Source organism: Nomascus leucogenys, chromosome 5 (assembly GCF_006542625.1).
Source record: "Nomascus leucogenys isolate Asia chromosome 5, Asia_NLE_v1, whole genome shotgun sequence".
Taxonomy (NCBI): Eukaryota; Metazoa; Chordata; class Mammalia; order Primates; family Hylobatidae; genus Nomascus; species Nomascus leucogenys.
In genome coordinates, this window is record NC_044385.1 from 28,769,880 (window position 1) to 28,795,892 (window position 26,013).

General features: G+C 41.9%; 1 protein-coding gene across 5 annotated transcripts in view; it reads right to left on the reverse strand.

The window, feature by feature from the left end:
• TGFB2 (transforming growth factor beta 2) overlaps positions 1 to 26,013 on the reverse strand; it is a 106,418-nt gene that overhangs the window by 17,161 nt on the left and 63,244 nt on the right. For all 5 annotated transcript variants that reach the window (XR_004030088.1, XM_030812865.1, XM_003265091.4 and 2 more), the window contains one exon: positions 22,617 to 22,780. Coding sequence is in view for 4 of the 5 variants with exons in the window: in XM_030812865.1 (XP_030668725.1) it covers positions 22,617 to 22,780 (164 nt within the window). In the remaining variant the exon portion in view is untranslated. The remainder of the gene's footprint in view (positions 1 to 22,616; positions 22,781 to 26,013) is intronic.

Sequence of the window (26,013 nt, forward strand, 5' to 3'; positions counted from 1 at the left end):
GTGGCACCATTCACAATAGCAAAGACTTGGAACCAACCCAAATGCCCATCAATGATAGACTAGATTTAAGAAAATGTGGCACATATACACCATGGAATACTATGCAGCCATAAAAAAGGATGAGTTCATGTCCTTTGTAGGGACATGGATGAAGCTGGAAACCATCATTCTCAGCAAATTATCGCAAGGACGGAAAACCAAACACTGCATGTTCTCACTCATAGGTGGGAATTGAACAATGAGAACACTTGGACACAGGAAGGGGAACATCACACACCGGGGCTTGTCCTGAGGTGGGGGGAGGGGGGAGGGATAGCATTAGGAGATACTAATGTAAATGACAAGTTAATGGGTGCAGCACACCAACATGGCACATGTATACATATGTAACAAACCTGCACATTGTGCACATGTACCCTAGAACTTAAAGTACAATAATAAAATAAATAAATAAATAAAAAGAAAAAAGAAAAAAAAAGAAGCAGAATAGAGGTTAGAAGTTAGCAGGGGTGTAGAAGGTAATTAGAAAGTATTGTTTAATGGGTACAGAGTTTCCGCTGGTGATAAAAAAAGTTCTAGAAATGGATAGTGGTGATGGCTATACAATATTGTGGTGAATGTACTTAATGCTGCTGACTTGTATACTTAAAGAATAGTTAAACTGTAATGTTTACATTACGTATATTTTATCACAATAATTTGTTTTCTAATTTTAGGTGTGAGAGAGACAGCTATAAAAGAAATAATACGATAAAAATTTAGAAGAATCCTACACTCAGGTTGCTCAGCAATTGTCCTTAAACGTCTCTCTCTACTTCAGAAAAATGAAAATAGAAATTGTAGATGATGCACTATAAATGTGATTTATACAAAACAAAATGACATGGATTGGTAATTGGCACATCCATGTCAAAGAAAAGTCCTTGGCCTTTCATTAAAAAAACTCAGCCTCAGCATGTGAATGTGTATGTATACATCCATATGTACATACATATATATTTGTTTTAAGTTTTAAAAATTTAAGGTTTGTATCTCTCTCTGTTTCTCTCTCATATGTTTTTCTAATCCCTTGCTTTAACTGATTTTTTAATCTTTAACTGACCAACAACTGCTTCTGATTGAATTAGAAAAGGGGGCTTCTCATGTATTAAAAATGAGATTTAGCTGTCTCTGGCTTAGCTGCCACCCACAGTGATGTTTGAATGCCACCTTCATTACATTACTGATATATACTCATTATAATATGTGCGAAATACCCACATATCGCCTTCAGCAAGGCTCCAAGCTCTTCATTGAATTACACAACTCCCTACACAAAAGCATCCATTCATTTCTCTGCCATTGGAAAGTAGCCAACCAGGGAGTGGATAAAGGTGAAAGTCACTGATGTTACCCAATAGTTTGAGGGGGGTAAAAACAAGTAGAAGTCTAGATACAAAATTATAGCCAGAAGAAACCTTAACCTTAAAAAAAATGCTGTAAAACAACTCAGGATTTGGGTTAGACACTAAGGGCAACATCTCTTACACATCTATGAGACATTGCAAAGAGTTATAAGAAAGCACTGAGAATTCAATGTTACTTTCCATATTCATACATCAACGGATCCACAGGAGGCCATGGGGCAATTCAATCAGACTTCTAATGCAAAGGGAATTTAACTATAGCGCTGTAGAGAAAAACTGACACCAGGTTCATTAGTGTGGGCCCATCTTGTTTTTAAATGCATTTAATGTTTTTAATGCTTTAAATATGTTTAATCATTAAATATCTTTAAGTGTATTCAATGTTTAAATGTATTTAAATGTTTTAAATGTTTGCAGTGACTTGCAAGTAGGATGAACAAATGATGAATCAAACATTCACTCTGCTGGCTGTGAGCGTGAGTCTCTCAGATGTGCCTGACCTCAAGTCATTCACTTCAGCGTTATGAAATACTAGCATTGGCAAGGCACTTTGAGGCCATCTGCTTCAATCCAATACAGTTCATTCTCTAACATCTCTTTGTCTAAAGGCCTCTCATGACCGTGAACTCACTATTTAATGAGAAAGGTCGTCCCCCTTTTGGACAATCCACATTGTTGAGATTCTCCGTTATCTTGGACTTAAAATTTCCATCAACCAGTCTTCCTTAATAATAGCACCATTGCCTCATATTTGTACAACCATTGTAGTTTTTCAAATATTTGAACATTTTGCCATGTTTTTAGCCCTTCACAGAAACCTTGTGGGATGAACATCATGGCCCTTATTATCTGCATTCTAAAAGAAACAGAAGCCCAGGCCGGGCGCGGTGGCTCCCATCTGTAATCCCAGCACTTTGGGAGGCTGAGGTGGGCGGACTACAAGGTCAGGAGATCAAGACCATCCTGGCTAACATGGTGAAATCCCGTATCTACTAAAAATACAAAAAATTAGCCGGGCGTAGTGGCTGGCGCCTGTATTCCCAGCTACTTGGGAGGCTGAGGCAGGAGAATGGAGTGAACCCAGGAGACGAGCTTGCAGTGAGCCGAGATCACACCACTGCACTCCAGCCTTGGTGACAGAGCGAGGCTCCATCTAAAAAAAACCAAACAAACACGGAAGCCTGAAGCACTTAGGTGTGTTAACAAAGCCCTTCAGGAAAAGCCTGGACTAATGTCTTTCCCTCTTAATACCAGTGGAGAAGGCTTTCCAATATTGTTTTTCGCCCTCTGGAGCAAGATGTAAAATTCTTTCTTTTCCATGTCAGGCTCCAGTCACAAGAGGTGGCTTCCCTCAACTGATCCCTTTAAGGCAAAAGTTCAAGGTGTGTCACCATCCTTGTTAAACCCCTTTCCAATGTCTTCTTAAAATTAGTTCCTCAACAAACTCCAGATATGGTCTAACAGAATATGGAGATACACAGAACCTGTCAAATGTGAAGAGGGGAGTAGCTATTGCTTCCCTTGTTCTGGTCACTACTTTTAATGCAAACTATTTACTTTTGGCAGCAGCCACATCACATCATTGAGTCACAGAAATTTTTTTGTAAAATAAAAACCTTTGTTCTTATTCACAAACTGTTGTTAAGTCAGATTTTTCCACTCCAAATCCTTTCTGGAATGAGGTGGAATAAAGAGAAAGAAATAAGGGAAAGCAAGAAGGGAGGGAGGGTTGGTCTTTCTAGCCCAGTGGTCTCCAATGTTAGCCTGCTTCAAAAACATCTGGAGTGCTCATTAACACAGATTGCTAAGCCCCATCCCCAGAGCTTCTGATTTAATAGGACGAGGTGGAGGCCCAAGAATTTGCATTTATAACAAGTTCCCAGGTGATGCAGAAGCTGCTAACCAGGGATTACTCTGAGAACCACTGCTGTAGCCTGTATTTATATAATTCATTTTTCAAACATAAATGCAAATTACACATATATATCTGTTAATGTTGAACTCTATTATCTGACCCAAGTTTTAGCCTTTTGGAATCTCTCTGAATTTTCAGTTTGCTATTCAATGTATAAGCTATTCTTCCGAGCCACAGAGCACCAGCAACAGTGCAGCTAATGTCTTCATCACATTAGTGATAACAATGTTAAAATCATAAGGCCAAAACCAGAACCTGTTGCTGGCTTCCTAGTTACCTCCTTCCTGGTGGCCATTTCTGAAATCAACATTCTGTGGTATGTTGTATACAGCAGAAAAAAGTGGAATTTCACTCATTGACTAAGGGTCCTGGTCATCTGGGCCACCTGACAATCAATCCATTCCATTTACTCAGTGGTCCCTTAGAGCTCTTTGAAGAAGCCATAAGGCTTTGCCAAGTGCCTTTGAAAATCATTAGCATAGTGAAAAGGTCCAGAGGCTTTGGAGTCAGACAAGCCTAAACTATGGCTTACTGGATCTATAATTCTCTCATCAATGAAAAGGAATAGTAAAGGAATAGTAAAACCCACCTTGTATGCTTGTTGAGAAAATTAAGTGTCACAGAGTAGGAAGAGCATCAGTCACATTGCCTGGTATTCAATACGTGTGAGTTATTATTATGATTATGTTCCTTACCTTGTCAAAAATTTTCAGAGGCTTCTAATGCCCAGTGAATAAACTCCAGATTCCTTAGTTTAGTATTGATAACACAACTGGCCACCAACCTATCATCTCAGATGCGCCTTTCATCCCTAGAAGCCTAATCTAAACAATATCTCTAAAACATGGATTATGTACTCCAAATTTTGGCTTCTGACTAGCAACCCTATCAGAATGCCTTTCCCTCCTCCAGTTTTCTCCTAAAAAACAAAACAAAACAAGCCTTTCCACTCTTCACATCCAAACTTGAAGTCCAGTTTTTCAATGATATGCTTACTTTCACTCTAAACTAAAGTCAGGTCCCTTTCCCTAATTCCCCATGCAATGCTACAGGGTTTGCTGAGCATTTGGTCCCTTGCACATAGTGGCTTCAAGGGTAATCCTGGATGTGTGGAAATGTTCATTTCCTCCAACAGAATATTACGCCCATAAAAGAGAGAGGGAAACATAAACTTATTTAATCCCCACAAACCCTTATATTTTGGTTTGCTGACACTGGTAGCTTAAAGAATACATATTCATTGATTAATTTTGGAGAAATCTGACTCTCTAGGTTGAAACCCTGTTATTAAAGATGAAGATTTTCTCTCAGGCAGACAGGCACAGAGAACACACTCCTGTGGTCATTTCTTGGCTTATCTACAGCAGGAACAAATGATTCTCCAAGACATTACTCCCACATCCATACTCTGGAAGGCTTTCATTGGCTTTGGAGAAGCCTTTTACCCTCACTCAAAGTAATAATAATAATAACTAATAATATTCAAATATTTAATATGATCAGTTAATTTGTTTGGTCAGTCATTCATTCATTGCCGAGCGTCTTGTATGCACTTGAGTCCTCATTTATTCATTTGTTTGATTTTATTTTATACCTCACTTCCTCCAGTTTAGTTCAACAAATATTAAGCACTGGCTGTAAGCAAAGCATTGCATTATATGTATACCCCAGGATAATAAGATGGTGCCTGTTCTTAAAGGAGTGCATTGGGTAGTAAGGGAATATAGACATCTCAACAAAAACTTAAAACAACGTGTGCATAGGTTACCAGAAAATGTTACAGGCAGGGCATCTATCCCTGCCAGGTAGATGAGGTCAGGGAAGATTTCCTGGAGAGAGGAGAGTGTAAAAGGATAACTATGAACATCCAAAAAACCAGCACTAAGAGAACACAGTCCAGGTAATAGAGATGTGCTGGTTCATTAGAAAAGAGAACAAGGCCAGGCATGGTGCCTCACGCCTGTAGTCTCAGCACTATGGGATGGGAGGATCGTTTGAGCCCAGAAGTTTGAGACCAATCTGAGCAACATAATGAGACCTCACCTCTATGAAAACATTTTTAAAAATTAGCTGGACATGGTGGTGCACATCTGTAGTCCCAGTTACTCAAAATGCTAGGGCAGGAGGATCTGTTGAGCCTGGGAGGTTGAGGCTGCAGCGAGCCAAGATTGCACCACTGCATTCCAGCCTGCGTGACAGAGTGAGACTTTGTCCAAAAAAAAAAGAAAGAAGAATGAAAGAAAGAGAGAAAGAGAAAGAAAGAAAGAAAGAAAGGAAGAAAGAAAGAGAAATAAATAAATAAATAAATAAATGATGGAAGAAAGAAAGAAAGAGAAGAAAGAAAGAAGAAAGAAAGAAAGAAAGAAAGAAAGAAAAAGAAAGAAAGAAAGAAAGAAAGAAAGAAAGAAAGAAAGAAAGAAAGAAAGAAAGAAAGAAGGCAGGCAGGCAGGCAGGCAGGCAGGCAGGCAGGCAGGCATCCTCCTCTCTCTTCAGTGCCCTTTTATCTTTTCTAACAATATATACTAGGATTTAGGGAGAGTTGGCTTGATGGGTGTATGGGTTGCCTAGAACTGTAGTAACAAAGTACCATAAACTGGGTGGCTTAAAATAACACAAACTTATCCTGTCACAGATCTGGGGGCTAGAAGTCTGAAATCAGGGTGTTGGCTGGGCCATGCTCTCTCTGACGCCTCAAGGGAGGATCCTTCTTTGCCTCTTCTAGCATCTGGTGGTTTGCTGGCAACTTTTGGTGTTCCTTGGCTATAGTTGCATAGCTTCAATTTCTGCCTTCATCTTCACATGGCAGGCTCCCTGTGACTGTGTCTTCACATGGCTGTCTTTTTATAAGGACACCAGTCTTACTGGATTAGGGACCCACCCTCCTGCAGGATGACCTCATCTCAACTAATTATATCTGCAATGACCCTATTTTCAAATCAGATCACATTCCAAAGTACTGGGGATTATGACTTCAACATAACTTTTTTTGTATGTGTAGGGGAAGGGACACAATCCCACTTCTAACAGTACGGATTCATAAATTATACTGTGGGGAGCATAATGCTGAATCTAACTATGAGCTCCTTCAAAGCAAAAAATGTTCTTTCTCTCTCTTATTACCCCCACAGAGTCTTTTTCATGGCAGCTTACACAATCCCTGCTTGGTAAATTCTTATTAACTAACAGACTTCATTAGAAAGACACATTTGATCAAGTGACAAATAAGCCCTCAAACAATCGGTCCTTTATAGTGATTAAAAAAACTTGCTTCTTGGAATTTTATAACACCCAGAAACCCACCACAGAGATTATATATATCAAGAAGGACAGAAAGAATCATCAGACAGAATAAGCAATTTAATACTGTATTTTATCCTTTCTACTTATTTCATTATAAAAATGAAATGAGGGAGAGAAAGCAAGAAAGAGAATTTCCAAATAATAGCCAGTGGAGCCTTATAGAGAATCAGAACTGGGTAAAGTGGCTTTTATTTCACAGAGGCACAAACGGAGCTCTCTCTTCCTGTCTAACTGTAGCCTCCTTGATTATGCTGGGTCACTTCGGGGGTGCCTACCACACTAACACACTGCATGATTATCCTTCAGAAGTGGCTTAACACACCCAGTACTTATCTTGCTTCTGCCATCACCATGTCCTGTAATTGCCATGGCTCCTTTATAATTGCATCTGTCTAAGAGGTCGTAAATAATGTATACCTGGCAAGAGTTTCATGAGGGCCTTCAGTCAGATCCCATGGAATACACATCCGCCTCAGAACACTGAGAATACAAGTCTCTTTGGAGCTCAGATAGCTGTATTATTATGTCATTATGTGAACTCTTTCTCTTTACAGTAGAATATTATTGCACATTGATATACACCTGTATTATACATACTCATGTGAAATTATGATAAAGCATGGCATACGCAGACCTTCGATGACCTTTACGGAAATGTCACTAGATGTGCCTTCAAGTTACACATACACACACACACACACACGCACACACACACAGAAAAGTCTCTCCTCTCTGATGAAAACACCTTATAATTCCCGATTGTTTCCTTCATTAAAAAAAAAACTTTACAGATGAACCTTTGTGCTGAGTGCACATGTGCATAAACAAGTAAATCCATTTCTCCAGATTGAAGGGATGAAGGAGTCCTTTGTGTGAACAGAAAGTCTCTCGGATGCTGCAGCTCAGTAGCATTCATGAGACCATCAGGTATAAATCACACAAAAGAGAAAAGGATTCAACTGGACTAAAGCCACATCAGTATAGACCAGGCGAGAGAGGGGTGCAGTACAATACGTAATGGTAGAATTTGAAGGAGAATTAAATCAAGACTGTACTGTCTTTTTCTTGGCTGAATTCCTACAGTCTTTGAGGCTGTACCACACAGCCCAGCACTATGAATTTTGAGAATGACCTAGCTATTTCCTGCCATTGAGGGAAAGACTGTCCACAAGACCTCAAGCTCTCTGGAGCCATATCTTCTAATTTTTTATTTGACCTCCCCCTTCCAATTCCACTCTGACTTTAACATGTGCACTTGGGGAACAGACTTCTAACTCGATTCCTACCTCCTGGCACCTATAACATATGTGGCCTGTACTATAATTTAAGTGAGCACTTTAATTTAGGGCATGTGACTATAAACTAACAAGCCCAAATAAATAAATAAAGAGCTTGTTTTTTCTGAAAACATCAAGTTTATGGGGTACCCAAGAATATCAATTTCATTAATTTATTACATAACTTTATTTTATTTTTTACCTACATGGTTATTATCTATTAATATTAAATACTTCATCAGAATTAGCTCTGAATAAGTCACAGAAGATGCATAGTTATATACATTTCTTTCTTCATCAATATTTAGATATCTTTAAAACAAATGGAGCAGAATTTCCAAATCCGAATAAATGAGTGATGTTTCTCAACAGAATCCCCTCATAAAGTTACATACTTATTTGACGGACATTCCTTATAGTTGAATCTTATTTTGACGTTTTAGTTAAATTCATTCAAAAACACTTATTGAACACCCACTGTGGACCAGACACATCTCCAGGAGTTTATGGCTAGAGGCAGATTACAAACAACATAAAGATGGAATAGATCAAATATTGCACATAATAAAGATTATCAAGGAGAAAAGCACAATAGACATTGGGGCTAGGATGTGTTGGGAAAAGTGACTCTGAGATCTTAGGTATGGTGGCCAAAGAGCCACCTCCCTGAGCAGGTGGTCTCTAAGGAAAGACCTAAAGAAATAAAGAGAACCAGCCATATGGGTAGTTGGGAAAAGCACTGCGGGTGGAGGGAACAGTGGCCACAAGCCACAGGAAGGAGGGAGTGCAGTGTCTGAGGAAGAGCAAAGAGGTCATTGACAAATGGGGAGCCCTATGAATGAGGGGGAAATTATGGCTGAGGGGTGGGTGACTAAGGAATAGGTCAGAGCCAGCCTCCTAAGTCACGGTAAGGACTTGGCTTCTACTCAGGGTGAGATACGAAGCCACTGTAGAGCTTTAAAGAGAGGACTTTGATCTGAGCAACATTTTATCAGGAATCACATTGATTGCTATGCTGTAAACAGCTGCTGAGGGGGTGTATTAGTCCATTTTCATGCTGCTGATAAAGACATACCTGAGACTGAGCAATTTACAAAAGAAAAAGGTTTATTGGACTTACAGTTCCACATGGCTGAGGAGGCCTCACAATCATGATGGAAGGCAAAGAGAAGAAAGTCACATCTTAAGTGGATGGCAGCAGGCAAAGAGAGAGAGCTTGTGTAGGGGAATGCCTCTTTTTAAAACCATCATATCATGAGACTTATCGTGATATCATGAGACTTATTCACGATTACGAGAACAGCATGGGAAAGACTTGCCCCCATGATTCAATTACCTCCCACTAGGTCCCTCCTACAACACACAGAAATTCAAGATGAGATCTGGGTGGGGACACAGCCAAAACATACCATTCTGCCCCAGCCCCTCCCAAATCTCATGTCCTCACATTTCAAAACCAATCATGCCTTCTCAACAGTTCCCCAAAGTCTTAACTCATTTCAGCATTAACTCAAAAGTCCACAGTACAAAGTCTCATCTGAAACAAGGAAAGTCCCTTCTGCCTATGAGCCTATAAAATCAAAAGCAAGTTAGTTACTTCCTAGATACAACGGGGGTACAGGCATTGGGTAAATATAGTCATTCCAAATGGGAGAAATTGGCCAAAACAAAGGGGCTGTAGGCCCCATGAAAGTCTGAAATCCAGCAGGGCAGTAAAATCTTAAAGCTCCAAAATGATCTCCTTTGACTCTATGTCTCACGTCCAGGTCATGCTGACGCAAGAAGTGGGCTCCCATGGCCTTGGGCAGCTCCACCCCCATGGCTTTGCAAGGTATAGCCCCCTTCTTGGCTGCTTTTATGGGCTAGTGTTGAGTGTCTTGTGATTTTTCCAGGCATATGGTGCAAGCTGTTGGTGGATCTACCATTCTGGGGTCTGGAAGACGGTGGCCCTCTTTTCACAGCTCCACTAGGTGCCTCAGTAGAAACTCTGTGTGGGGGCTCCAACCCCATATTTCATTTCTGCACTGCCCTAGCAGAGGTTCTCCATGAGGACCCTACCCCTATAGCAAACTTCTGCCGGGGCATCCAGGCATTTCCATACATCTTCTGAAATCTAGGCAGAGGTTTCCAAAACCCAGTTCTTTACTTATGTGCACTCACAGGCTCAATACCATGTAGAAGCTGCCAAGGCTTGGGGCTTGCACCCTCTGAAGCCATGGCCCAAGCTCTATGTTGGCCCTTTTCAGCCATAGCTGGAGTGGCTGGGATGCAGGGCACCAAATCCCTAGGCTGCACACAGCACAGGGACCCTGGGCCAGGCCCACAAAACCACATTTTCCTCCTAGGCCTTCAGGCCTGTGATGGGAGGGGCTGCCATGAAGACCTCTGGCATGCCCTGGAGACATTTTTCCCATTGTCTTGGGGATTAACATTTGGCTCCCTATTACTTAAGCAAATTTTTGCATCCAAGTTCAATTTCACTTCAGAAAATGAGATTTTCTTTTCCATTACATTGTCAGGTTGCAAATTTTCCAAACTTTTATTTTCTGTTTCCCTTTTAAAACTGAATGCCTTTAACAGCACCCAAGTCACATCTTGAATGCTTTGCTGCTTAGAAGTCTCTTTCACCAGATACCCTAAATCATCTGTCTCAAGTACAAAGTTCCACAAATCTCTAGGGCAGGGGCAAAATGCCATCAGTCTCTGCTAAAACTTAGCATAGAGTCACCTTTGCTCCAGTTCCCAACAAGTTCCTGATCTCCATCTGAGACCACCTCAGCCTGGACCTTATTATTCATATCACCATCAGCATTTTTGTCAAAGCCATTCAACAGGTCTCTAGGAAGTTCCAAACTTTCCCACATTTTCCTGTCTTCTTCTGAGCCCTCCATACTGTTTTAACCTCTGCTCATTACCCAGTTCCAAAGTCGCTTCCACATTTTGGGTATCATTTCAGCATCACCTCACTCTACTGATACCAATTTACTGTATTAGTCCATTTTCGCACTGCTGCAAGACTGGGCAATTTACAAAAGAAAAAGGTTTATTGGACTTACAGTTCCATGTGGCTGGGGAGGACTCACAGTCACGGCAGAAGGTGAAAGGCACATCTCACATGGTGGCAGACAAGAGAAGAGAGCTTGCGCAGGGGAACACCTCTATTTAAAACCATCAGATCTCATGAGACTTATTCACTATCACAAGAGCAGCGTGGGAAAGACTTGCTCCCATGATTCAATTACCTCCCACCCAGTCCCTCCCACAACACATTTGAATTCAAGATGAGATTTGAATGGAGACACAGGCAAACCATATCAAGGGGCCAGGGTGGAAACAGGGGGAGCAACAAGGAGGCCACTGCCATGGCCCAGGTGAGAGACAAGAACTGCTTGGACAAGCATAGTAACAGCAGAGACATGGGAGGTGGTTGACTTTCAGAAATATAAGAACCAGTAAAATCAGCTGAATGACTTATCATTTTCCTCTTCCATAGAACTTTGGCAGTCTTCAAAAATCAACACTACCTTTTGCAAATCCAGATTTGTCCCCTTTGGGGAAATCTCAAGTATGTATGCTGGGCTCTGCCACAGTTCTAGAACAGGGGTTCCAAAAAATATCCTGAGTACTGTTGGCATTGAGAAAAAAACATACACGCTCCCTTGAAATAGCTTTTGCCCTAAAGGAGGTTACAGAATAGTTGGCATACTGAACATTTACGACACGGAAAAAAAGGAATCTTATTAAAAATCAATTGGGAAGCATATATCAAGCCTATTTGTGTGGTGGTGGAGCAGGAAGAGGTAGTAACAGGACAGGAGATGAGATAAAAAGACACCCCTATTGCAGTCAGTCATTGTAATCATTCTTCAAAAAGAGAAGCAAGACAGAGCACAGCCCCCAGCTCAGCACTGCAGCCCTTAACATCTTGATAAAGCCAATGTACACAGTGATAAAACAATGGCTGTTCCCCAAAACCCTGCTCTGTCCCACTGTTAACAGAAAACAGATCAGACCTCATCCAAGCAGAGATGACTGACACCACTGTTGAGTGGTTTTAGAATCACAAGCCAACCTTAGGGGAAGTATGAACCATGTTCAAGATGACAAGAAAAATCCTGACAGTAACCTACTCCCTCTGCATCTTATGTGCCAGACACTTAACCTAGGCATACTCCTCACAGGAACTCATTAGGCAAGAACGGTTATCTCCATTTTCAGATGAAAAACTGAGGTTCAGAGAAAGGGCTGACTGGCTACAAAGGTCTTCTCCTTTCCCACTCTGATATGCTCACCTGCAAATTTTTTTTTTTTTTTTTGAGACAGAGTCTCGCTCTGTCACCCAGGCTGGAGTGCAGTGACACAATCTGGGCTCACTGCAACTTCCGCCCACCAGGCTCAAGTGATTCTCCTGCCTCAGCCTCCTGAGTAGCTAGGATTACAGGTGCCCGCCACCAAGCCTGGCTAATTTTTATATTTATAGTAGAAATGGGGTTTCACCATGTTGGCCAGGCTGGTCTCAAACTCCTGACCTCAAGTGTTCCACCCACCTCAGCCTCCCAAAGTGCTGGAATTACAGGCATGAGCCACCGCGCCCGGCCTGCTCATCTGCAACTTAATGAACCACCACAAGCTGAGTGAGTGGAAAATATTCTTGAAGGAGACCCTGAAGCAAACTCCTGGGACAGCAACCAAGAACCCAGACCCTACAGCAAGAAGGGCTAGGGGAAGTGTTCATTTTTAACAGATTCTAAGCAGATCATAAATTTCACACTGTTTCTTACAAAAGTTCAAACTCAATGCTCGGAAACTGTAATGATAATAATAGTAACTGCTGAGGATACAGATACTGTGCTAGAAGTTTCCATGCATTATCTCTGTGCCTTATAAAATCTTTGACAAGTAGGTGCTTTTATCTGCATTTTAGTGGTGTGGAAATAGTGTTAGTGACACGACTTCCTCAGACTCCCCAAAGGACCAAAGCTATGCCTTGAACCCACCCTGATCAACTCCAAAGTCTGTGTTCTTTCTGCTAGTATGGAATCATGGTCAAGAGTATGACCCCTGGGGTCAGACTGCCTGGGTTCAAATCCTGGCTCTGCTTCTTCCTACCTGCCTGGCCTGGGCAAGCTACTTAACTTCACTGTATCCCAGTTTCCTCACTTGTAAAAGAAGGATGAGACCAGTACCTACCTTAGCACACAGTAAGCACTGCATGTATTAGCGATAATTATCAATATTGTTACTGAGTCATATTATGAAAAAAGAATAAGATTATTAGTTACTATTGCATATTCATTAACATTTATTTGAATACAGTGGAGAAGGGCTGCTGTTCATTCTACTTTTTGGGGGGTCTTGTCTGCTGACAAGGTTAACACATTTGTGCTAATGTTATAACCTAATGCAAATGATAACAATCCAGTTTCCTTATGAGGCAAGTACGCCATTTGATCAGTTTGAAAAAAAAACCTGAGATATTAATAGCCTTGTGCAAACAAAGTGTTTATTATACCTCATGGTTTTTTTTTTTTTTTTTAGGTGGGTTACTATGCTATGTATGTCTCCAACGCGGCGCCGGGGCTAGGATCAGTATTAAGAAGATTGTATGCTGTAAAATTATGTACAACGGGAGCACAGTATGGCTTTTTGTTTGTTTGTTTGTTTTTCAGTAGCATTTTTGCAAGTCTAATTTAACAGACAGTTTTTTGGCTGACCTCTTTTTATTTTACACCCCCTTGGGCAATGTGAGAAGTGAAAGCTGAATCGTGTGCGTGTGTGTGTGTGCGCACGCGTGCATGCACGCACAAACACAAGCACGTGCATGTGTTTAGGGTTAGGAAAAAGAGGCAATTTTCATTAACCCCATTAGTGCTGTGCTCCCTGGTATGATAAAAACCCCACTTTTCAATTTTGCAGCATTAAAATCCCTTAAAAGGTAGGCCTAGGCCATCTACCCTGAACTTTCACTATGAAACCTTAAGAATGTGCATTTTAAAATCTGTTGCAGGGATGTTACATATGGAATGTCCATTAAAGGTAGCTGATGATTCACTCCCCCCACTACAATCTTCGCTTACTTATTTTGCTCCACAAACATCAATTCACCCTATCATCCTCAAGTCTGGAAAATCAGTTAGTATTTACTATACAAAACTAAATGGATGTAAATGACTTAAGATTTCGCCACTGTTTTATATATCCTTGCAACTGATAGCCTCTAGAAATGTCATTTCATCACATTTGACAAGCTGGTTACTGTTTAAATGCAAATTCAATGAGGCATTAAAATCCTAACGAAAGAGGTCAGAGCAAATAGGAAGACAGATTTTATTTTACAGATGCTCCTCGACTTACAAGGGATTGTGTCCTGATATCATACGTATGAACAAAAGGAAGTTGAGTCACTTTTACACCATTATAAAGTTGAAAAAATCTTAAGTAGGGGACCATCTGTACTTTCACTTGCCAAAGTCTTGACAGTTTTCTGTAGAGAGGGGGGTTCCTCTGCCATGCTAGCAGTGGCTTCAACTGAAGCTGGATGCCCTGCCTCTCTGTAGAAATGCACAGCGCCGATGCCTTGTCAGGCCACAGTCAAGAAATCTAAGGTCCCCTTTAAATTCACCGAGCTGACTTCACCTCAGCACATTTCTCTTCTACTGATTAACAGGAACCCACTGGCAGATGATATTCTACCAGCACCAACAGTGACGCAACCCGGGACGCAGAGATTGTGTGATCTCAGCTCACTGCAACCTCTGCCTCTCAGGTTCAAGCGATTCTCCTGCCTCAGCCTCCAGAGTAGCTGGGTTTACAGGCATGTGCCACCACACCCAGCTATTTTTTGTATTTTTTAGTAGAGACGGATTTTCACCATGTTGCCCAGGCTGGTCTTGAACTCCTGGGCTCAAGCGATCCACCTGCCTCAGCCTCCCAAAGTGCTGGGATTATAGGTGTGAGCCACCGCATCCAGCCTCTGGGCCTAGTTTTAAGAGGACTTGCAGCTTCTGCGTTGGACATTTGCACACTTGAGTCTCCATCTAAGAAGTCAGATTACTCTTCTGGGAAGACCACATGGACACACCTGAGACTAACAGCCCCATGGGAAAAGGCAACATTTTAGTGGCTTTTTCTCCTGACATTGTAAGATGCAGGAACCTAATACATCACTCTGCTTCCCCCATGGAGTTATTTTTGTATGACTTTATTCAGTGCTCTGAAGCTAATAAATCAGTCTTAAAAAAACCTGGCAACTGACTTTCACAGGTAACTCAGGAGAGAGCTCTTCCCACTGGAGGAATCAAACACATAGAAGTCAAAATCTAAGCAGTGACAGCAAAGGAAGGGAACCAACACATGTCGAACACGCGCTCCCCACCTGGCCGTCATAGACATTATTTCATTTCACCCTCATAATAAACCCCAAGCTAACTGGGAATTACTAAGAAAGCTTAGGTCACAACACCCATACCATTGCATACTATGCCATGCTGCCTCAATAAGGTAAACGGGGAGGACAGACATAGTCACCAAATCCTGGGACATGAGTACACGCACTGAAACACGAGGAAGGTCGTTCTGACATAATACTATGCATACCAATTAACCAAACCCACTCCTATTTCAATCTAATCTATTCAGATATCTCTGCAACAAATATTGTTGGGTTCATAGGAATCTCTTGATTCAGGCATATGGCTCAGTTCCTTGGAATTACGTGTCTGCCCACGAAAGGAGCCCAACCAAGATGGCACGTTGCCCGCAAATTCTCACAACTCCCTTTCTGGCAAGAATGAGTTCTGAGGCATTTCTCTGAATTCTCCAGCTTTTGCTCTAAGAGTATCTTGGGTATATCTTTATTCGTAGACAGATACCACTTATATGTACATTTCTTCACAATACCCTGAGTAACCAGAAGGTGGAGGCTAATTTATCTCTAGATGGCTGGCACCAGGTATGATGCTGATGACAGGAGGTGCACACTCACAGTCGGCTGACTATTACTTTACTTCACACAATGGGTTAGTGTTCCAAAATTAAAGATGGCTGCAACTTCTTTGACACATTTCCCATTGATATATGCGATCTATTTCCTTTCCCTTTGAATCTGGGCTGCCCTGTAGTTCATTTGATCAATAGAGTAAGGCAAAAGTGATGCTGTGTCATTTCTGGGCCTACTTTTTTTTTTTTTTTTTTTTTTGAGACTGAATTTGGCTCTGTCGCCCAGGCTGGAGTGCAGTGGTGCAATCTCTGCTCACTGCAACCTCCACCTCCTGGGTTCAAGCGATTCTCCTGCCTCAGCCTCCTGAGTAGCTGGGATTACAGGTGTGTGCCACTGTGCCTGGGTAATTTTTGTATTTTTAGTAGAGATAGGCTTGAACTCCTGGGCTCAAGAGATCCAACTGCCTCAGCCTCTCAAAGTGCTGGGATTACAGGCGTGAGCCACCACGCCCAGCCTTTGGGCTTAGTTTTTAAGAGGACTTGCAGTTTCTACCTTAGATATTTGCACACCTGAGTCCCCATGTAAGAAACCAGACTACTCTTCTGGGAAGACCACATGGAGACATCTGAGACTATCTAGGGGGAGGAGCCCAGCTGAGCCCGGCCTTCCAGTCATCCTACTGAAGTTCCAAGCATAGGCACAAAGTCATCATCAATCCTCCAGACCAGCCCAACTTTCATCTAAATGCTACCAAGTGACCCCAGCCAAAGCCACATGGAGTAAGACAATATCCAGCCAAGCTCTGATCAAATTTCTGACCCACAAAAACTTGTGAAGTATAACAAAATGATTATTATTTGAGGCCACAAAATTTTGAAGCTTGTTGTGCAGCAAATAGATAACCCAAACAGTGGTGGGAATCGTACTATTCTGGAGGTGGTAAGGTTTTAAATGAGAAATGAGTATTGAAAGGGTGTGAGTTGGTGAGAAGAAACTAGAAATATTGGAGAGCTCCAAGTCCTCTGAGGTTAGCAAATTTAAATATAAGTATTCTTTGGTGGTCCCAAAGGATTGTTTAGGGCCATGAAGTTATGGGTACCCTTAGATATAAGTCATTAAGTTCCCCAGGCATTTCTTCATGTGTAAAATGGGGATTTATCCACCTCCAAGATAGCAGGTGTTCTTACCCACATAGGAGATGTTCAACTTGAAGAGAATTCTCCTTCCTATTTTCTCTCCCTCTACCTCAGAGTTCTGGTTATGATTTTAATCATACATACAGGGGAAACTTAATCAAAGAAAGGTGTGTTCAAATTTACAAATGGGCTGAGAGCTATAACAACTATCATGGGTTTGAAGGCATTCCTACAGCAATGGAGTTTTGTCTGAACATATTGCAACAAAGGCTGCCTTTGGCATAAAGCTTTAAAAATATGGCAAGGATCGTTACAATCTAAAAACAGTTGTTTTTCATCTTTGGTTTCTCCTCTTTCCCTTCATCTGTCAGATACTTTATCCCTCTCATAGTCCCTTCATTATTGGTATACATGGGAAGCCTATCTTGATCACACCAGTAGATGCTATTTAGAGTTTGTTAACTTGAAAGAGGTTAGAGAAAGCAGGAAAGAAAGATTTTATTTTCCTATCATTCATTAATGTTCTGACACACTGTTCTGTAGAGAGAGGAGGTTAATGAAAATCCTAAGTTCACAAGCTTTCAGGTTTAAACAAGCTCAGAGTGACTTCAACAGAAGCGTGTGTTTCCTAACTACCCTAGGTGGAGAGAAACAACAGACCTTCGCAGCTCTGGACAAGACAAACCCTGAACTCATGTATAGAATTGCTATCCTATGTCCAACCAGTCCCATATTGTGACCCTAAAAGGAATATCTGGAGGCATTTTTATGAGACAGAATGACCCAAAAATCTTGGGCTATATTTTAAATCTGTGAATTCCAATTGGAAGATCCAAATTTGAACAATCACATGTGAGTTACCAGGAGAGCTCTTTGAAACCAACATCTGTGCGGAGGCAACTCTCATTTTCCTTTCCAGGGAAAATCGGAATCTCCTTGAAGGAAACTGTAGTTAGTCTTCATAAAAGCTCCCCCAGGGATTCCAAACCTGGTGGAGTGCCTATGCTCACATTAAGTTCACAGGCACGCGTGCACACATGTACACACATATACATACACTCCTCCTGCTGAGTATCAGTGTCCCGAAGAGTCCTAATAAATCATCCAAACAACCATGTAAACGACCTGAGAACCTTTTCATAGTCACCCTGTCTTCCTCTAGGGAGTAGGATGCCAACTGTGTGTCAAGTAATACAGTAATCAAAGGGTATCCAAGAACTTCAAAGGCTTTGTTCTTCTGAAGAGCTGAGCTTTCCAAATAGCTGAAGATCTGCCCATTTAAGCACCAAATCTTTTTTTTTCCAAAATAACATTTCAGCAATTTCGGATGTAAAACTCTGTAAAATTTATTGCATGTGTTCAGTTTCCTGACTGTAATTTAGCCTCATCTTCATAATTCAAGGCTATTACCATAGGCATCAATTCCTGTAATGGGACTAGAGATGGGAGTTTATTACCAACGACTACAAAGACCTCCAAATGGCAGCTGGAGACAAAAGGAAAGTTGGAGAAAGTTGGAGAACCATACTAAAAATGGGACTCCAAATGAAGAGGCCAGAAGCAAAAGTCAGAAGCCAGAGAGAAAGCCAAGGAGATAAAAAGTGGGTTAACTATAAACGGGGTAAGATTCAGAAAACTTGTCCACAACAGGCATTGCTTCTGTGGTCTGATTATCTGAGACAGCATTACTGTGATACACTGGTAAAAATCTTTAGTCTAAAGCAGAGGTCCCCAACCTGGACGGTACCGGTCCATGGCCCATCAGGAGCCAGGCCACACAGCAGGAAGTTAGCAGCAGGCAAGCAAGCAAAGCTTCATCTGTGTTTACAGCCACTCCCCATTGCTTGCAGTACCGCCTGAGCTCTACCTCCTGTCAGATTAGCGGTGGCATTAGATTCTCAAAGGAGCAAGAACCCTATTGTGAAATGCACATGCTGGGGATCTAGGTTGCACGCTCCTTATGATAATCAAATGCCTGATGATCAGACACTGTCTCCCATCACTGCCAGATGGGACCATATAGTTGCAGGAAAACAAGCTCAGGGCTCCCACTGATTCTACATTATGGTGAGTTGTATAATTATTTCATTATATATTACAATGAAATAAAGTGCACAATAAAAGTAATGCTCTGTGGAAAAATTGTATTCCATGAAACTGGTCCCTGGTGCCAAAAAGGTTAGGGACTGCTGGTCTAAAGGACCTACTGCTGATGTCACGGTGTCCTCCTCTAGCCCTCCTCTTTTAATTCAGTGCTTCTAACTTCTTGTGACCCTACAGATAGTCAACCTAGTTGAAGCAATAAAAGGCAAGAGGCTGCCTTTCTGATCCATCAAACGTGTGTGTGAGTTGCCTTCTCTTCGGGTGTTCAAGGATCTCTTTGACTTACTCTCTGGACCTTGTCTGTGTTTCAGGAGGTGTATAGCCGAGCCCCAGAAAGATAAAAAAAAAATGCTATTATTTTATATTTTTCTGCTATAACTTTCTCCTTCCAGATGCCCATGTATAGTGACAGTGAACGTGTCCATGCTTCTCTAAACTAAAAGCTTCCATCTTGGGCCATTCCCCTTTCAAGTGTGGGACTCTAAGCCATGCAGATCATGTCGCTTGCATCATGGAGCAGCCAGTGCTGCAGAAACCCCTGAGGCACATCCAAGAACTCACTAAGGTCCTCTAAGTTGCCAGCCTCAAGAGAAACACCCTTTCCTGGAGATGGGATGGGCCCTGGGAGGAAAAAAGTCATCGGCAAGCCTGCTGGCAGAGGCTACTCCTCAGAGGACAGGGTCAAGGGGCTACAGGAAAACAGTGACTTAGCAGCTTCCATTACAGGTAACAGGACCTAGGTGACCCTGCCTTCAATTTACTGAAGCCATGTAACTAAAGTAGGGCCAAAGAGGGCAACCTATGATGCTATCGTCAGCACAGAAGGAAATTTAAGAGTGATTTAATTGGTAAAAAAGAGAAGAAAAAGGAGATATAATCATGTTTTTTGTTTGTTTGTTTAAATCATCTTGTAATTTATACGGCTACCCTTAACCTGGCTTTTTTTCATAGGAACCAGTTTTTGCTTTCCCTCCAAATATTACTTCATCCTCTAGCCTAGTTTGTCTTACTATTCTTCTATTCTGGCTGATCCCAAGGGTAAGAGAAAGGGAAAATTTTGCTAGGAATAGCATAGTATGTGGTGAGGGGCAGGAGGGACTTGGGGAGTCAGAGGTGGATTTGTATCCCAGCCATGCCATTTCCTACCTGTGTGACCCTGGCCAAGTTACTTAATTTCTCTGGGATTTAGCATCATTCTCTGTGAAATGGAGAAAGAATATAATAGCAGAAAGAATACTTCATTGTACAAACTTCATAGTATAGCTGTGAGTATCATTGGAAACAGTACTTCTAATTCTTTGCTTAGCATAGTGTCTGGTCACACAAGCATGCTCTCTGACCTTGGGGTGACGAGCAACGGCTGGCCCATTGGTGCTACCCAGAATGCAAGTTAGGATTTAAAAGTCTCCAAAAACAGGTTCTTGAGGGCCTATTTAAATAAGTAAGAATTATTCTTCATGAACACACATGTGAACTAGTACTTTAAAACTGGGGCCAGGCACAGTGCCTCATGCCTGTAATCCTAGCACATTGGGAAGCCCAGGTGGGATGATCTCTTCAGCTCAGGAGTTGGAGACCAGCCTTGGCAATAAAGAGAGACCTCGTCTGTACTAAAAATTTAAAAAAAAAATACATTAGATAGGCGTGGGGATGCACACCTGTAGGATCGCTTGAGCCCTGGAAGTTGAGGGTGCAGTGAGCTATGATTGCACCACTGCATTCTAGCCTGGGTGACAGAGCAAGATGCTTTCTCAAAAAACAGAAAAAGAAAACAAAACGACTGCTTTAAGTATTTTAAACTATTCTTCAGGTCTCATATTGATTTGTATGGTAGTTCTCCATTTTCATAATGAATACAAAGAAAATTTTGATCCTAATTATCACAAATTCCAAATGATTAGGGTCCAGAAAAACTAGCAGTTTCTGCACATAGATGCCAATTTCTTTTTCTCAAGTAATCCCATGTTTTAATCATATTGTCATATATATATACCCCTTATCACAGGGATCCCAAGGGGTTTGTTCTTAATCCTCTGTAGTGTCACTCTACACACTGTCTCTGGAGGGCCACCTTCTCCCCAGTCTCTCCTCACCTCCAGGCACTGAGCGCTATGCATCAGGTACCCTCAGCAAGCCCATTCAAGACTGTCTTTGCACTGGCTGCCCTTCCTGCCAAGAATGATGATCCCCCATCAGGTTTTAATAGATACTTCTCAAGGCCTCACCAAAATGTCAGCTCCCGGGTGAAATTTCCCTGCCTATACTTTATATGCGAGTACCACTATTCATATGGCATCAGGATGTATTTAAGTTGCCTGTTTACAAGGCTGCACCAGACTCAGGATTTTTCAAGTGGTTCTTTAATGTGCACAAGAAGCACCTGCGGATCTTGTTAAACTGGGGATTCTGATTCTGTAAAGTCTAGGGTGGGGCCTGAGATTCTACATTTCTCACAGCCCCTAGGTGATGCCGATGCAAATGCCCTGTAGACTACACTCGGGTAACAAGCTTTTAAGAACATCTCTGAAAATCTCAGCAAGTTGGCATTTCATCATCATCATCATTATATTTTGACGCAGCTGCCCACCAACTCCAACTCTACTAGAAAGATGAGAACAGGAGACATCACGGCTGTCCAAATAATGGAGGAAAGTGTGTGTGTGTGTGTGTGTGTGTGTGTGGTGTGTGTGTGTATTGGGTGGGTAGATTGGAGACAGTGGGTAGAATTAGAAAGGAAAAGGAAACGGGATAAGGTTAATAAAGAGACAGGAGGTTGCAAAGAGAGGAGAAAAAAAGTGAAAAAGGAAGAGAGAAGACAATAAGAAAACAAAGAGAAAATCATAGAAAAGGAGAAAGAAACAGCTATAGGATGAGTAAAGGAAGGTCAGCTGACTACTCCCCGGAAGAAATTGGTCCTACATTATCTGACTTTATAGTTTAAGGGGTTGACTTCTGGAACCAAACCCTCTCAAGAGTACATACTCCAGCTGTTCATGCAACTGAGGAAGTGTGCTCAGAGCTTCAATACTGCATTCTAAAGGGTTCTTCCCTCCTGAGTGATTAGGAACAAGCTATTACTAGAACAGTAATAGCAAATGAGGGCCTATATCATGATTGCGAATATATAGAATGGCTTATATCAGCTAAGAAAATCTAAGACACTAGAATTCTTGTACTCTAAGACCTCAAACTGATTGCCCATTACAACAACCTAAATGAGCCAGGTATGGTGGCTCACGTCTGTAATCCCTAAACTTTTTGAGGCCAAGGTGGGAAGATTGCTTGAGGCCAGGAGTTCCAGATCAGCCAGGGCAACATGGTGAGACCTCATATCTATAAAAAGTTTTTTAAAAAGATAATCGGGTGTGATGGTACACTCCTGCAGTCCCATTGACTCGGGAGGCTGAGGCAAGAGGATCGTTTGAACCCAGGAGTTCAAGGTTGAAGTGAGCTGTGATCATGCCACTGTGCTCCAGCCTGTGACAGACAGAGAGAGAGAGTCTGTCTAAAAAAACAACAACAACAACAAATGAACATTACCTGATACAGCTCAATCCGTTGTTCAGGCACTCTGGCTTTTGGGTTCTGCAAACGAAAGACTCTGAACTCTGCTTTCACCAAATTGGAAGCATTCTTCTCCATTGCTGAGACGTCAAATCGAACAATTCTGAAGTAGGGTCTGTAGAAAGTGGGCGGGATGGCATCTGTAAAAAATTAGGGCAATCATTGAAAATGATAAAATCCATTGTGCTTTCAGAGAAGACTGTAGCCTGAGATAATCCCAAGAAACCATAAGGGAAGTAACTACAGAATAATTTAGTTTCCAATGGCCAATTTAATACTATTAACAATTTAACCAGAAAAAAAAGAAATAAAATAAACATGTGCATTTAGTTACAAGAGTAGCAAATTAATAGAGATTAACAAACCACTTCCAACTCCATTTGAAAGCATGCAGTTAACCCCATCCTTTGAAGGCTGACAGACTGGTGGAAAATCATAGATGGTTTTGAATTGGAACAAGTTTATGACAGTTGAGGCCTGGAGAGAGCTGTCAGGCCTGCATACACTTTAATCAGATGTGCCAAGAAAATAGTTCCTAATGGCCGCAGTTTGCCCGTGTATTTTTTTCCTTGAAAGTTTGTCATCCGAATAATCTTTTTTTAACCAGGCTTATATATCGAATCTCTTTTGGCTTCAATATTTTAGTTTTTCACACACGTATGACTTAACATATTCTCTAGTCAAGTTATGATGAGGAAATTCAAATAAACAAAAGTATAACCCACGTGCTAGCTTATACCAGATCCAGTATTAAAATTCTTTAAGCAGGATAATGTCTGTTGGCAGGAGGTCATCCTAGCTAATGAAGAAAAAGAATTGGCACAAATTCCTTCAGTTCTCAACCATGTAAAATATAGAGTTGCTGATGGTACATGACAATTTAAAGCTCCTGGGAAGGCCGGGCACAGTGGGTCACGCCTGTAATTCGAACACTTTGGGAGGCTCAGGTGGGCAGACCACTTAAGGTCAGGAGTTTGAGACCAGTGCTGGCCAACATGGCGAAACCCTGTTTCTACTAAAAATACAAAAATTAGCCAGGCGTGGTGGCGTGCACCTGTAATCCCATCTACTCCGGAGACTGAGGCAGGAGAATTGCTTGAACCCCGGGGGCGGAGGCTGCAGTGAGCTGAAATCACAACACTACACTCTAGCCTGGGCAATAGGGTGAGGCTCCATCTCAAAAATCAATCAATCAATCAATCAATCAATCAAGCTCCTGGGTTGCTTTAGAGTTGTGCTGGCGTTTTTTTTTTTTTTTTCTTGTAATCTGCCAATGTCTTTGAATATGCAACTGAGGCTATACCAAGACCAGAGCAGGTCCTATTCTAACTCCATGCTTTCAAATACAATATTCATTTATTAAGCACCTACACTGTGCAGACCACTTGTTACAGGTATGTTTCCACAATCTTCTTCCAAAATCTCCTACACTCTTTCCCCTTTCCAGAATGTTTCATCCAACTCTAGTGGCTCCACTTCTTTCTACCCACTCTCCAATTATCTGACTTCATTACAAATAATCATTCACAGTTGTTCATGTTTCTTTATAAATGTTTTTATTACTTCTGCATTATGTTTGTTTATTTTGTTTCCCCCGTGAGATTTTAGGAATCTTGAGGGCAGAGACTGTATTTGCCAGGTCTTTCTTCTTTCCCACGTATCTGGACAGGGTTCACCAAATATCCCGTTTGCATAGTTGGTCATCAACAGGAGTCTCTTGAAAGACTCAGGCATCTGACTGTTGGCAACACTAACATCTTATTAAATAAATGAGCCATCTTGCCGATCTTAAAATAGAAATAAATACCTTCCGTGACTTATTGGGAAATCCATGCCCTGACAATTACACTGAAGAAAAAACGATGCTAGGAACACACCAACATTTTCTCATCTTAAGAGCCTGAATTTTTTCCTTCATAGGAACTTTCTCCCAACCCATCTCCTTCCCCTATATATGTGTGACTCTCAGCACACAGGCTCATGGAGAAGCAGGCAATTTCTACGCCAGTCTCCTCCATACTGGTTCAGAAAATGACTGTGTGAATTCAGGCTTTATAACCCATGAGTCAGAAGTCTCAGAAACAAACAAACAAACAACCCCCAAAAATCCAAAGTATCCAGGTTTCAAAGAAAAAAAGTATTCACGCAGACATGGTGATGATCCGCTGCATCACCACTGCGAATTAGCTGATGGGCGGCTTCCAGGCCAGGGCGCACTGGTATGCGCAGAAAGGCTTTTGGAGCCCCCTAGCACACAGCATTTTGACAAGGTAGCTGCTGAGAACAAATAGAACTTTTTCTCTTCTGGAATATGCCCGCCCCCATGATTGGAACGGCTGGTCCTATGCCGACCAGCTCAGCTGAAAACAGGCCAGACACCCAGAGAAGCCTAGGCCAGTCGGGCCAGGCTTTCTGGCTTTGCACACACCGTCTTGGCCAAAACCTTCCACAGGCCGATGCTGCATTCATCTTCGAATAGCCTCGGCATTAGACGGCAAAAGCTTCAAACATCCTTTGAGGGAGCATCCTGGAATAGCGAAGCTAATTTAGCATGTTTCCTGTTGTTAGGAAGAGTAAACATCTCATTCAATTTTCCCCGCCTCTTTCAGTGGAATCCCTGCAGGCCTCTTCCACTTTCACAAACACCCATCTTTCACACCCGCCCGCCTCAATCTTATCCTTCCATCAAGTTTGTAAATAAGTGCTCTTGAGATTTATTTTTATCTCTTTTGTGTTTATTAAACTTTGGACCATTTTTCCCCCCTTTTCTGGTCCTCTGCCCATCCACACTCTTTCTTTTTATGACTGCCTCAGACCATGAGGTCAATTTTGTTTCTTCTTCTTCTAAGCAAATCATCCAATGATCGTGTCCTAGGCTTTTGAGCTTTGAAGGGGCGTTTGCAAATATTTACAGGAGTAGCTTGCTAGTTAAGTACAGTTGTTCAGCTGGGCTTCCTATACATTGGCAAACAGCCCTCCTCCCCTCTGGCTCTTATAAGCATTTAGGCTGTTTATATTTCAACTGTCTAATAACACAAATCTGCATTTTTGGTCCTTGTTTTATAAGTAGAAGTAGCTAACACACACAGTGAAAGGACTGCTGAGCAGCCCCCATCAGCCACTGCTTTGGTCTTTTAACCACAGCGAAGCAACCAGGCCAGGAAGAACCGGCAGCCTTCCCTGCCTGTACTCCTGCTCCAGCATATGAGAGTGTGGTAAAAACTGTCAACTGAAGAACCGACTATCCCTTCCAGGGGTTGATGCCAGCTGTCCTGTGCTGTCATCTGCTCTGGGTCACAAGCCCCCTAGCTGGCTGAGGAACGTGAGCAACTGGCCAAATGTCTCCTCATTTGGAAAAAACAAAATTGCTGTC